This window comes from Salvia hispanica, chromosome 3 (genome assembly GCF_029641045.1).
Source record: "Salvia hispanica isolate PSC_SH4W2 chromosome 3, Shi_PSC_v1, whole genome shotgun sequence".
Classification (NCBI taxonomy): domain Eukaryota; kingdom Viridiplantae; phylum Streptophyta; class Magnoliopsida; order Lamiales; family Lamiaceae; genus Salvia; species Salvia hispanica.
The window spans coordinates 4,970,424-4,982,291 of record NC_142694.1 but is presented as its reverse complement, the minus strand read 5'-3'; the positions used below and the strand labels follow the sequence as shown (position 1 = coordinate 4,982,291).

Here is an 11,868-nt window from a genome sequence, read left to right as displayed (position 1 = left end):
TAGAAGTAGTACAGATGCTCAGAGATGATCAAATGTTAGATACTAGTACTATATTACAAGAAAGCGAACTGGGGAGTATATTACAAAGAGAGGGTTTAGGGTTTAGAGTTTAGACGTCCTAATAATTGTTGAATGTTGGATATACTACAATACAAGAAAACGAACTAGATAAACGCAGGTACAATTCTATCCTAAAAGCGACGCTCTTGCTCTGTCAAATGCAGCACTTTGTTCCGCTTCCTTCTCCTCGAGTAGTTTCTGAGACTGTTCCAGTTCCTTAGATGCAATCAAATGTTTGCCCTCCAACACCTTATTTTTAGACAACTTCTCTAGCTGAAGCTTCAAAAGTCTCATCTCAACCTCACAACAAGACACCTCGGCTTCGATTTGGAAGAGCCGGTCCTTGGTAGAAGAGATATGCTCTCGCAAAACATTAAGTTGATTCTGGTTGTTGATCATGGCTTCAACTGCCTCAGCTTCCCTCTTCTTCTTTTCCTCCACCTCACGAGCTTCCATCGCTGCTAGCTCGTCTTGCCAAACTCTATATCCACAAGAACCTTCTCCCTATGTGTATGATTCAAAATTTCAAATATAAACACATAAAATCCCTTCACTCAAAATGCAGCTAGATACCTCAAGATCAATAAGGTGGACTGCTAAAAATCCAAACTTGTGAACATCTAAACACATAAAATCAATCCCTTCACTCTAAATGTAGCTAGATACCTCAAGATCAATAAGGTGGACTGCTAAAAATCCAAACTTGTGAACATCTAAACACATAAAATCAATCCCTTCACTCTAAATGTAGCTAGATACCTCAAGATTATTAAGATGGACTGTTAAAAATTCAAACTTGTGAGCATCTAAACACATAAAATCCCTTCGCTCAAAATGCAGCTAGATACCTCAAGATTATTAAGGTGGACTGTTAAAAATTCAAACTTGCGAACATTTATGCAAATTAAAACAGAGTCTGAAAGCAATCAATGGTGCAACAGAATCAATTCCAACAAAATTGAAGAGAGTAGGGGGAAAAACCTCCTTGATTCTGCAGAGGAACATGATCCGACCACCCGGAGAGGATCCGGAAATAACCCTCTTGACCCGGCAAAGTCCGGCGCCGCAGCCGCCGCAGTAAGGCACGAGGATCCATTCATGGGGCTTGACTTCGTCTTCCCACTTGTTAAACTTCTTGTCCTGTAAAACAAGAAGCTGATTGGAGAAGAATTGGAAAAGGAGATGAAGAATGAGAGGAGAGGACAGACATGGGGGCAAGTGTAGAACCAGCGATTGGGGTTTTGGGGGGTGCGGGACTGTTTACGGCGGCAAATTCTCGAGTTACAGTAGGAGCAGATGAGACACCGCTCATATCGTTTCTCCCACACACCCTTCTTCATTCTCTCTACAAGGAGACATATTTATAGGTTATAAAATTGTTAATTTGAAACCCTAAACATAACAACAAACATAAGTACTTCTTAAGTAAAAATTGTGACATTTGATGTACCTCCTAAAAGATATGGAAAGATATGTCTGTGTCTGCACCCTCGTCCATCAGGTCTGCATGGTGGGATTTCTCACTGCTGCTAATTCACTCACAAGTGAATACTTTTTGTCATTGAATTGACATTGATGGGAGTTTTTGTCACCTACTTTTTGGTAGCTTTTCATATTAATAAGACAAGTCTACTCGATCGATATATATATATATATCACGAGAGAGAATTCGGAATAAGGGATTAATTTCGCTATTTCGCTGACCTCTCGAAATTTAGTATTAAATTCGCTGACCTTTCGTAATTTGGGATCGTGCCATGCGTATTTTTTAGAACAAGGGATTTCTGACTTTTTCTCCTTTTTCTATTCATTTTTAATATCATCTCCCTCCCTCCATTTATCAATTACCCAAATCACCCCTCAAATATTTTACCTAAATTCTACAAAATCAGCGCCGTTTTTTTGATCACTTTCAAACACCCGTCTTTTTTTTTTCCAAGCGCTTCTCCTCTCCATCCTCCTTCCCGGCGCCTCCACCCTCCTCTTCCGTCTCTCCAACTCAAAGCAGTCATGATTCTGTAAGGATTCAAAAATATATATACACATGTGTCTGTATATGTAATATACATATATATATATTTTTTTGTTTCGTTGCATATGCATTATTCATGTATACATATTTTTTGTTTGTCTGACGTATATACATGAAAGTGCAGGTTTTCTCGGTCAACGTATGTAAATGCAGGGGTATATTAAACTGATCAGGATGAGATTCCTGACCTAGCGGAGTCGTTGGCACGATAACCGGAACCTGGTATCAAACAAATTTCCTCAACCCACTTCTACTGGTTAGTATAATGGACGTAAGAGTCGAATCCCACAAGGATGGACACGTTCGGATAACTGTGGTGATATTCCTGGGTGTTTTTGGTTAGCTACCACGCTTTTGGGGTTGGGATTTTACCTAGGCGAGAAATAAAGACGGTACTCTACTGACTAGTAGGCGTGAAAATAACATGCATGTGGTTGTGTTCGTGAAAATAGGGGACAAGGTATCTTAGAGGCATGTGAAAAGTAGACAGTTACTAAAAGAGGAAATTTAGACAACAAGGCATATCAGGTGGCTGGTTGGCTTTCTGACAGGTCTGGAAGGTACAACTGAAAAGTGGGAGACAAAAGCAAAAGTAACTTAAAAAGTAAAAGTGGTCCAAGACAAAAGTTGATTTTGACGTTTTCTTCTTCACCAAGTATTAACAGAAATCAGATGAACACAAACTCCATGACTAAACTCAGATTCATAACTTCAAACTCAAGATCTATTGATTAAAATGTTTAACTTAAGATGAACAGCTGAAATTGCAAACTGCCTCTACTGACTAACATGCAAGGTTGTGATCACAGCGCAAAACAGGAAATTCATGCACGAAAACTCAAACTGAAACATAACTACAAAATTCGATCAACAACTATAGATCTAGCTTACTCGAAAGAAAATACATGCACGCACTCAAAGATTAAAAGCGATAACTAAATCTAACTTTCCTAGGCAGAATGAAGCAAACTCAAACCAAAGAGACATTCGGAATAGAAATTTCATAACTTAAACGTTTGGATCTTCACCAAGTACTTCAAAAGGCAACAGAGATAAATGTTTGCAACAGATCCAACGAAGAAAGAAGGTAAAGATTAAACTAGAAAGCAAATAACGATTATTTTGCCACTCCGGGCGGTGATACTGCTATACTACTACGACAAACTGGCTGGAACGGTAGGACGATGATTTCTCCGGCAGACTCTTGGACGTCAAGTGACCATAGCTGTGGCGAGGAACGAGAGACTGGATAATGCTGAAAGACTGATCTTCTAGAGAGAATTCTACTAAGTGAGTATGAGAACCGAGAGCTTTTTCGAACTAAGAACTACTTGTCTCTCTCCAAGTGGCTTCTTTTATATGGAGGCTTTCCCTTGCTTTTAGGGTAGGCTTCCTTCTCAATTTGACTTTTCTGCCCTTGTTAATGATCATCCCAGCTATCCTTCTTCTCCATCTCGAGCCTTTTCTCTGGCATGCATTCTTGTCAGTATTGTACCCTTCTAGCGCTCTTTCCACTTGCGTCGCCTGAATCATTTCCTATTGGCTTGGATCCCTTAATCCTGCACACTTGAACAACTGTTTTGCAGATGATACATGCATTTCACGACATACTGACCAGTAACCAACGCTTAGAATACGACTTATCAATATATGTCTCAAAAAAGTGGAGAGATTATGTTATAGGGTGAATATATTAGTGTTTTGCAATCACTTTGCTTACGTAATTGAAATTTTTGAGATACATTTGTTTAAAATTTTGTGCAGCAGAGTATACATGTATATCCATGTTTGTTTGTGCTGAAAGAATGCACACACATATATAATACATTTATATACTCGTTTGTTTCTTCTATACATATATATATATATATATATATATATATTTGGAACTTTGTAAAATTATATTGACAGTTTTGATATATTTAATTTTTTGTTATTTGGTAGGATGGATCACATAAATGAAATTGATAGTATTGATTGGGATAGCATAGAAATTACTCCACTTGAAGAATCACAAATTGATGCTCCTGAGATCTTGATGGATGAAGAAACAATGTTTGCTTTGTGTCTTTAATAGCACAAAGAAAAGATAATTACTTGGAGTTGCATCTTACTCTTTATTTTATTATCTCGGTCTTATTTTTGTTTTGTTTACTCGAGTTGCAGAAAGAGTCGTGCAAAGGGACGACCTTTAGGTGGGATGCATGGTAATACATGCCAAAAGCGGGGGGCAGTTGCAGTTGAAGAACCAATAAGATATGAAAGAATTAATTGTGTAGAATTTGTAGCATGGAGCCTACTATTTTTTATAAACTGACATTAGTTTGAAAAAATTTCAGCCAAATGAATCATAGCATAGAGGTAGAGGAAAGCATAAACTTAGAAGACGTACATCGAGAAAATGTACGAAGAAGAAGCTCACTCCAAGGAAGCCAATTTAGTGATAATGTATTCTAAGGAATTATGCTTTTGAAGAACATGTTCATGGATTGTCTATGCTCTTGTGTCTTGTTGAAGTATTTTGTGAAACTATGACTTTATGGAAGTATTTTATGAAACTATGATTTTTAAATCCATGTTTTTGTGGAAGTAATCACAGAGGATGAGTTTTAATGGTTACTTTTTTGGATTTTAAAAAAATAAATCCTTATAAGTAAATATATGATGTTTCTAGATGGTATATGATAAATACATGTTTATGGATTGGTATGGTGATTGATAATTGTCTTGAACAAAATTATTATTATTATTTAAAAATATTTTGCAGAGCATGGCAAATTTTGTACACATTTTATTGAGACGACAAATGTATACATTTTGTAGAGACAGGCAAATTTAGGCAATTGTTCACATTTTGTAGAGACGGCAAATTTTATAGAATTTAGGTAAAATATTTGAGGGGTGATTTAGGCAATTGATAAATGGAGGGAGGGAGGTAATATTAAAAATGAATAGAAAAAGGAGAAAATGTCAGAAATCCCTTGTTCTAAAAAATACGCATGCCACGATTCCAAATTACGAAAGGTCAGCGATTTTAATCCTAAATTTCGAGAGGTCAGCGAAATTAATCCCTTATTCCGAATTCTCTCATATACATGATCACGGGTATGAAGTTTTTGAGAAAATAAAGTAAAAAAAATAAGACTCCCCCGTCCCACAAGAATATGCATTTTTAAATTTTGAAAACTCTTTTCATTCTAATAAGGTGTGACTCATTCTCCACTAACAGTATTTTTTTTTAGTTTTTATCTCTACATCTTTCTTACTTTTTCAATTTTTCATGAAAACTCGTGCCGAGCCCAAAGTGCATATTCTTTGTGGACAGAGGAAGGATTATAGAAGTAGTTTTCAATCACAAGTAATCATGACAACTAAACGACCCCTTTGTCTATTTGTCTATTTGGTCGTGGGACTAGACAATTATCACTTGCTAGCTTGGTGAGAAGACGACGAGGCTGGCCAAGGAATGTGTCGAGCATGTCCAAAATTCTCAATAACATTATTAGAAATGAAGAATATCAAAATATTACTCCCTCTATTTTCTATATAGATACTCTTTCATTTTTGTTTTGTTTCCTAAAAATAGAAAGTTTTCATTTTAGTAAACTTCTTTCTCTCTATGAGGTATGATCCATTTTTCACTAGCATAATATTTCTTTCTATTTCTTTTTACTTTACCAATTTTATATTAAAATTTGTGTCGTCAAAAGTTGCTTTTTTTAGAAAACGTAGGGAGTATATATAAGTGTGGTCGGCTGTGCCATGAGTCCCTATTAATTTAACTTTTTATAAATATTATACGCTCTCTGTCTGGGCTAAGATGACATATTTCTTAGTCGGCATATTATTTTAAGAGTTGTTGGTAAATGCAGTTAACTGGAGAGGGAAAAAGTGGGTGTAAGTATTAAAATAGAAATGTGTGATCTTAGTTGATACTACAAACTAAAAAGAAGAGTTGTGATCAATTGGGACGAATGGATGAAGTTGTATATATTTGTAGTTAGAATAAATTGTACAAAGATTTGATTGCTTGGTAGACTACTGACCTACACCTATCATAAAACCCTATCCAAAAAGATTCTCATGGGTATTCTTTTTACAATTATCACAGACTAAATCTAAACATAGCTAATATTGAAGTTCTTAAAAGATGGATATTACAAAAGAAGATGTATCTTATTAGTACGAGTAATATCTATCAAATTTGTTAATCTTTCATTGAAAATGCAATTTCGTACCTGCATATTCTCATAATTTCTCTTTATTTTTTGGTGTGTTTTGGTTCATTTATATAAATAAATGCTTTACTAGTAGGAGTCACTCCAAATCTGCACCCTATGCACCGACTTTCCCTTTCTACTTTTGCCAATATTTTGCATCACTGTCATAGTTGGTTTAGTATTAAGCAAACATGCCACATGCCACAAAAATGATTGTATTGATAGAGAAAATACATAAAATTCTAGTTTCTTGAACTCAAAATATATTCATCATTATTATAAAAAATTGAGTGCAAAAAATGAAAATCACTATTTATAAGTGGTTTGGAAACTCTAGAAATTGGAAAAGAAAATGAAACAAAATTGCAAAAAATGAAAAAAAAATCAAAATTAATAAAATGATAATTTCCAGCACATAAAACAGAAATCCATAGTATGGCAAAGAGACTTCCATAAAGTTTGAACAATGATTCGGAAGCGTCACACTTTAGGTTTTATATAAGACCTCTGGGTAAATACTAGTAGTAGTAGTAAAATCAGAAATTGCAATAGTAATAAGAATTGCGACTTAGCAAATAAGTAGAGATAGTTATCTTGTATGGGGGTGTAGCTCATATGGTAGAGCGCTCGCTTCGCATGCGAGAGGCACGGGGTTCGATTCCCCGCACCTCCAATGTTTTTATATCATTAGCATTAAATATTGTTATACCTCAGATTTTTATAATTTTGAAGACTAATTAATAACACTGATATAATTCTACGATTCACTGCTTGGGCTTGGGCTAGGATCCGGCAACGAGAGGCCCGTATCAGTATCGTCAGCCCACTGCATTCGCATGATGGCGTCAAGTATCCATCTGTTCCAACTAGTGCGTCGCCTCACTTTCATTCCCTACAAATTCAAACATACGAGAATTTCAAGGAATTTGCTAACAAAGCATATATACCAAATTAATTGATAAATCAAACCTCAACTTCCACAGTTGGTGAACACGAAATCAACGTGAACAGAATAAGTCCAATATCTTTTGTCAGCCTATCAAACTGTAATTGTATGTCAAACTTTGTTTCTTACTAATGCAACTAAAAAAAAAAGAGAGAAGAAAAGCATGATGGAGGACTTACTCGTGGAAAGCTAGTGATAAAAGTAATCGGAACCCAACCGTTTTCGTCCATGTGCTGTTTTAGATAAACATCTCCAGCAAGATTATCATCACTGCAACATCAAGTTCAAATTATCTTCAAACACTACAAAAAAAAGTCTATTTACTAGCGGAAAATTTTGTTGCTAATAGTCATAATTCCGCTGCTAAAACTGGTTAGCAGTGGATTAACAACAGATCTACACCGCTACTAAATTGTTTGCTGCTAAATTTTAGCAGCGACTAAATTGTGCTACTATTATTTTAGTTACGAACTAGCAACATAATGACTTCGTTGATAATTGTTGGAATAAAAAACGGATCAAAAACTTTAGCAACAAACTCAGTTCATTACTAACTATTAGCGACGGATTAGCAACGTCCTAAATCTGCCGCTAAACTTTTGGCATCAAAAAAGAGATCGTAAACTTTAATAGCGGACCTAGTCTGTTACTAATTGTTAGTAGCGGATTAGCAATGCACCAAATCCGCTTGTAAAATGTTGGCATCAAAAAGGGATCGAACACTTTAGCAACAAACTAGTCCATTATAAATTTTTACCAACGGATTAACAACACACTTAATCCGCCCTAAAATTGTGGTACTAAAACCATGGAAAACTTTAGTAACATACTCAGTTCGTTACTAACTATTAGCAACAAATTAGCAGCAACCTCAATTTGCCCCTAATGTAAGTATTTTTTAAAAAAATCATCAATTGGTATTTCGCTACTAAATTTAAGTTACACATTATTGATCCAATTATAACAAATTGCTTACAATAAACCAACAAATTATCAAATAAATAAACATCAATCTATAGACAAAAAGAAGGGTAACTGTTAAACTACAAATGTATTTTTCCAAAAAAATATGAAGTCTAAAACCGTTTTGAGTTTAAATTATAAGTCTATAAATAAAAAAATTGATGTCAATCTCCAAATTCTGCAAAATCATCCCGACCAGATTGAGCAGTAGAGTTACTCAAGTGCTAGGACTGCTGGGGCATGTATTAGTCGATCCTCTCTTTTATAATCTTCACTTCATATGTTATGCCGTGAACGATTCATACACAGTCACTGATAGGAACACCTTTTCCGCCGCCGATATATCAAGTGCGGCATTCATATCTTGTTCAGTTTTTCTACAAATCACGCACAAGAGGATTCGGTAGTATGAGTGTGACCACCACAACAACTCTACATATATAATACACATGCATATATTAGTGCAATACACAAATATAAGTTGAGCAAATATAGTAGAAAATGCTAATTCTCCTCAACTTCACATGACGGAAAAATATTTTTTTTAATACTTGATACAATCTCCAACTTATTAATGTTAATATTGATCCACAAAGTTAAAATCACAAACTAGGACTGAGGCTACTGATCCCCAAACAAAAATTAAAATTATAGTTTCATCATTTTATGTTTTTAAAATAATATGAGTAAACTAGCAATGACCAACTCAAAGTCAAACTATAAACTCTAACAATAACGTCTAAAACTCAAATCAATTGGAAAATTCACAAGTATGATATTCATATAAAGCAATCAAAATTAAAAAAAAAAATTGTATGTATAACGCTTTAGCAAAATTAGAAGAAAGATTAAAGAGAGGAAACCGTGAGAGGAGGAGCAGGTCGATGGAAACTGGTGAGGGGCGGCGGCAGCAACGGCAGCAGAGAGGAAGTGGTGGCGGCGGCGGGATTGAGTCGAATTCTGTATAGTGAAGAATTATGTGCTATTCGACTTGATCTATTGTGGGATATTGACCTAACTAAATAAGATTTTCGAATAGAGGAAGAAGAAATAACTGATTTATGGAGAAGGAAGAACTTGTTTGTTGAAGAACATGACCCAGAATTCAGAAACGCTATGTGAAGAAGTGCCACGGCCGCTTTTTTTAGGTTTTTATTTGTAGGTGTCAAATGGGCTTTGGGCTGATAATTTTAGTAAATAAAGTAAAGCCATATGAATTAATTTGATTGGAGATTGGCGTAATTTAAACTTTTTTATACTACTATTTAACTAATAATATGGGCAGTGGGCGCATACTTTTTTTAAGTTTAGGCACATATTTCTAATATTTTAAATTCATTTTACAATAAGTCTTAAATAAATTATTAGTAGTATTAATTATTTTTTTAATAATATGTGATTAAATATAACATGATTTAATACTATAAGTAAATAAATTAAATAAATTATTGATAAATATTGTGGGATTATTGTGAATATGAAATATTCTTTTCGATTTTGTGAAAATGGTTGGAATAAAATTATTGTTTAATGTGATATATATTGAAAAATGGGTTTGAGTTTGGTGTAAATGTTTGGAGTAATATAAATAAAAAAATCTCTAGATTTACAATTTATACTATTGATCACTATGAATTATGATAATAGGGTCTCATATCCTACTAACTCATTTCACTCACATTTCATAACATTACTTAAAATTCGTACCGCCAAGAAATGAGACTCTCAATAACGGAAGAAGAGAATAATTAGATTTCATAATATAAAATTCAATAGCGACAGTAGCAATGTCCCGGTACTAAATTTGCGTTTCACTCATATTGAATTGTTTATCAAACTTTTCATTTCATAATAGGTATAACAAATTGCTCGATATTAGTTTTTCTTGATGTGATTGATTATACATAATATGCTTTTGTTCCTATTTGTCATACTTCTCAGTTCTTTCGTTTTGTTATAAATAATTGATTTCTTTTGTAGACTAGATTTTAGAGTTATTATTAATTATTAATATTTTGCAATTTTTTGTTATGATTATTATCAACATCTGGCTCCAAATTTGAGTTTGAATTTGTATGTATCTTTTTATTTCTTCATGAAAGAGAAAATATCACAAACGAAATTTTTTCGTTGTTGATTTCCCACAGACCATTCTCTGCTAGTACTTTTGGCAACCAAGATCCACTACAATTCCGTTGGTAATTTATTGCCAGCGGTATTTGTCCGTTGATAATTACATGTGGACCATTTTCCGTTGCTAATTCGTTAGTAATTTATTACTAGCGACATCGTTTATGTTGTTATTTAGTATCAAACCATACGTCGTTGCTAATCTGTTGGTAATATATTACCAACGACATTTATTCATTGCTACTTACCAGTGAAAATTAGTTCACTGTAATTTCGTTGGTAATTTATTACCAGCGACATTTTTCCGTTGTTGATTAATCGCAAACCCTTTGTCGTTGCTAATCTGTTGCTAATTTATTGCCAACGACATTTGTCTGTTGCTACTTACCAGTAAACATTAGTCCGCTACAATTCTGATGGTAATTTATTGCCAACGACATTTGTCTGTTGCTACTTACCAGTAAACATTAGTCCGCTACAATTCTGATGGTAATTTATTGCCAACGACATTTGTTTGTTGCTACTTACAAGTGAATATCATTCCGCTACAATATTGTTGGTAATTTTTTACCAGCGACATTTGTTTGTTGCTATTTACCAGTGACCATCAATCCGTTGCTATATACACTGCTAATTATGACACGAGATCGAGGCATCAAAATCCACCATAAATTTGCTGCTAATTCCGCTTGTAAAATTACTAGTGGACATTCCGTCGCCAATCCGCTACTAATAGCAACATACTAAATCTGCTACTAATTTTCGCTGGTAAATCAACAGTTTTTTGTTGTGAAATAAAATTAAAGAAATGAAAAACAAACATATATAAAAAGAGAAAATTGTATACGTACCTGAAGTAGTATTCAATTTGGTTAAGAATGGCGTTTCTCAATTCTTGTGGTGATAATTGACGTCGTCGACGCCGATCACTAAGAGGAGCCATGCTAACCAAAGAGAATCGGTATATATGAAGAACAGAAGAAATCGAGCGAATTAGGGTTCTTATATGCAATTGTAGGAGTAACAAAAAACCCTATTCTATTGTAGATGAGTCTATTCATGTTACATATGATAACTATATATTTTCCAAATCTAAAACATATATATGGCCATAATATAATATGAACATATTTGTAATTTAAAATTAAGGTAACGGATAAAATAATAAATTTAAAATAGTTTTTACTAATTCAATTTATTGAGAAATATTATGCCGCATATTTCATGTGCCACCATTCATGAGTATCATTCTGGTTTAATCTATATTTTTATTTATTTATTTTGTGTTATACCTTTATTTTAATTCTAATACCTTAATAAAGGTTTTTACTGACACTATTAACTAACCAAATTAATTAAAAATCAAATCTCAATTTATTATTTTATTGATTTATTTGAAATATAAAGAAAATGATACCATCAAACTTTGATTTTAATTAATTTGATTGATTAATGACATCAATAATACTAGTTTTTTTAAAGTATTTCAATCAAAACTAAATGTTGTCCGCTTCAAA

General features: G+C 33.8%; 2 protein-coding genes and 1 non-coding gene across 3 annotated transcripts; 1 reads left to right on the top strand and 2 right to left on the bottom strand.

Annotated features, from left to right (window-relative positions):
- Positions 1–25: 25 nt before the first annotated feature.
- On the bottom strand, positions 26–1,636 carry LOC125213503 (uncharacterized). The gene is made up of 4 exons (XM_048114088.2): positions 1,511–1,636; positions 1,269–1,405; positions 1,042–1,200; positions 26–564 (listed from the first exon to the last, which is right to left on the bottom strand). Exons 2-4 carry the CDS (start codon positions 1,398–1,400, stop codon positions 187–189), a joined length of 669 nt encoding a protein of 222 aa, XP_047970045.2. The 5' UTR covers positions 1,401–1,405; positions 1,511–1,636; the 3' UTR covers positions 26–186.
- A 5,276-nt stretch (positions 1,637–6,912) lies between these two features.
- TRNAA-CGC (transfer RNA alanine (anticodon CGC)) lies at positions 6,913–6,985 on the top strand. The gene has a single exon. It is a non-coding gene; the product is annotated as a tRNA-Ala (tRNA).
- An 84-nt stretch (positions 6,986–7,069) lies between these two features.
- On the bottom strand, positions 7,070–11,376 carry LOC148930004 (la-related protein 1B-like). Its single transcript, XM_089069057.1, has 4 exons — positions 11,203–11,376; positions 7,438–7,528; positions 7,282–7,356; positions 7,070–7,204 (listed from the first exon to the last, which is right to left on the bottom strand). The coding sequence occupies exons 1-4, from the start codon at positions 11,292–11,294 to the stop codon at positions 7,070–7,072; spliced, it is 393 nt and encodes a 130-aa protein (XP_088925183.1). The 5' UTR covers positions 11,295–11,376.
- Positions 11,377–11,868: the final 492 nt, after the last annotated feature.

What these genes read in the sequence shown, in the direction of transcription:
- LOC125213503 (XM_048114088.2), bottom strand. Translation starts at nt 1,400, where the DNA reads ATGAAGAAGGGTGTGTGGGAGAAACGATATGAGCGGTGTCTCATCTGC. An exon ending in GGTTCTACACTTGCCCCCAT is followed by an intron (nt 1,201 to 1,268) that starts GTCTGTCCTCTC and finishes CTTGTTTTACAG; the next exon opens with GACAAGAAGTTTAACAAGTG. An exon ending in TCCTCTGCAGAATCAAGGAG is followed by an intron (nt 565 to 1,041) that starts GTTTTTCCCCCT and finishes TCATACACATAG; the next exon opens with GGAGAAGGTTCTTGTGGATA.
- LOC148930004 (XM_089069057.1), bottom strand. Translation starts at nt 11,294, where the DNA reads ATGGCTCCTCTTAGTGATCGGCGTCGACGACGTCAATTATCACCACAA. An exon ending in CAAATTGAATACTACTTCAG is followed by an intron (nt 7,529 to 11,202) that starts GTACGTATACAA and finishes TTGATGTTGCAG; the next exon opens with TGATGATAATCTTGCTGGAG. An exon ending in CACCAACTGTGGAAGTTGAG is followed by an intron (nt 7,205 to 7,281) that starts GTTTGATTTATC and finishes TTGAATTTGTAG; the next exon opens with GGAATGAAAGTGAGGCGACG.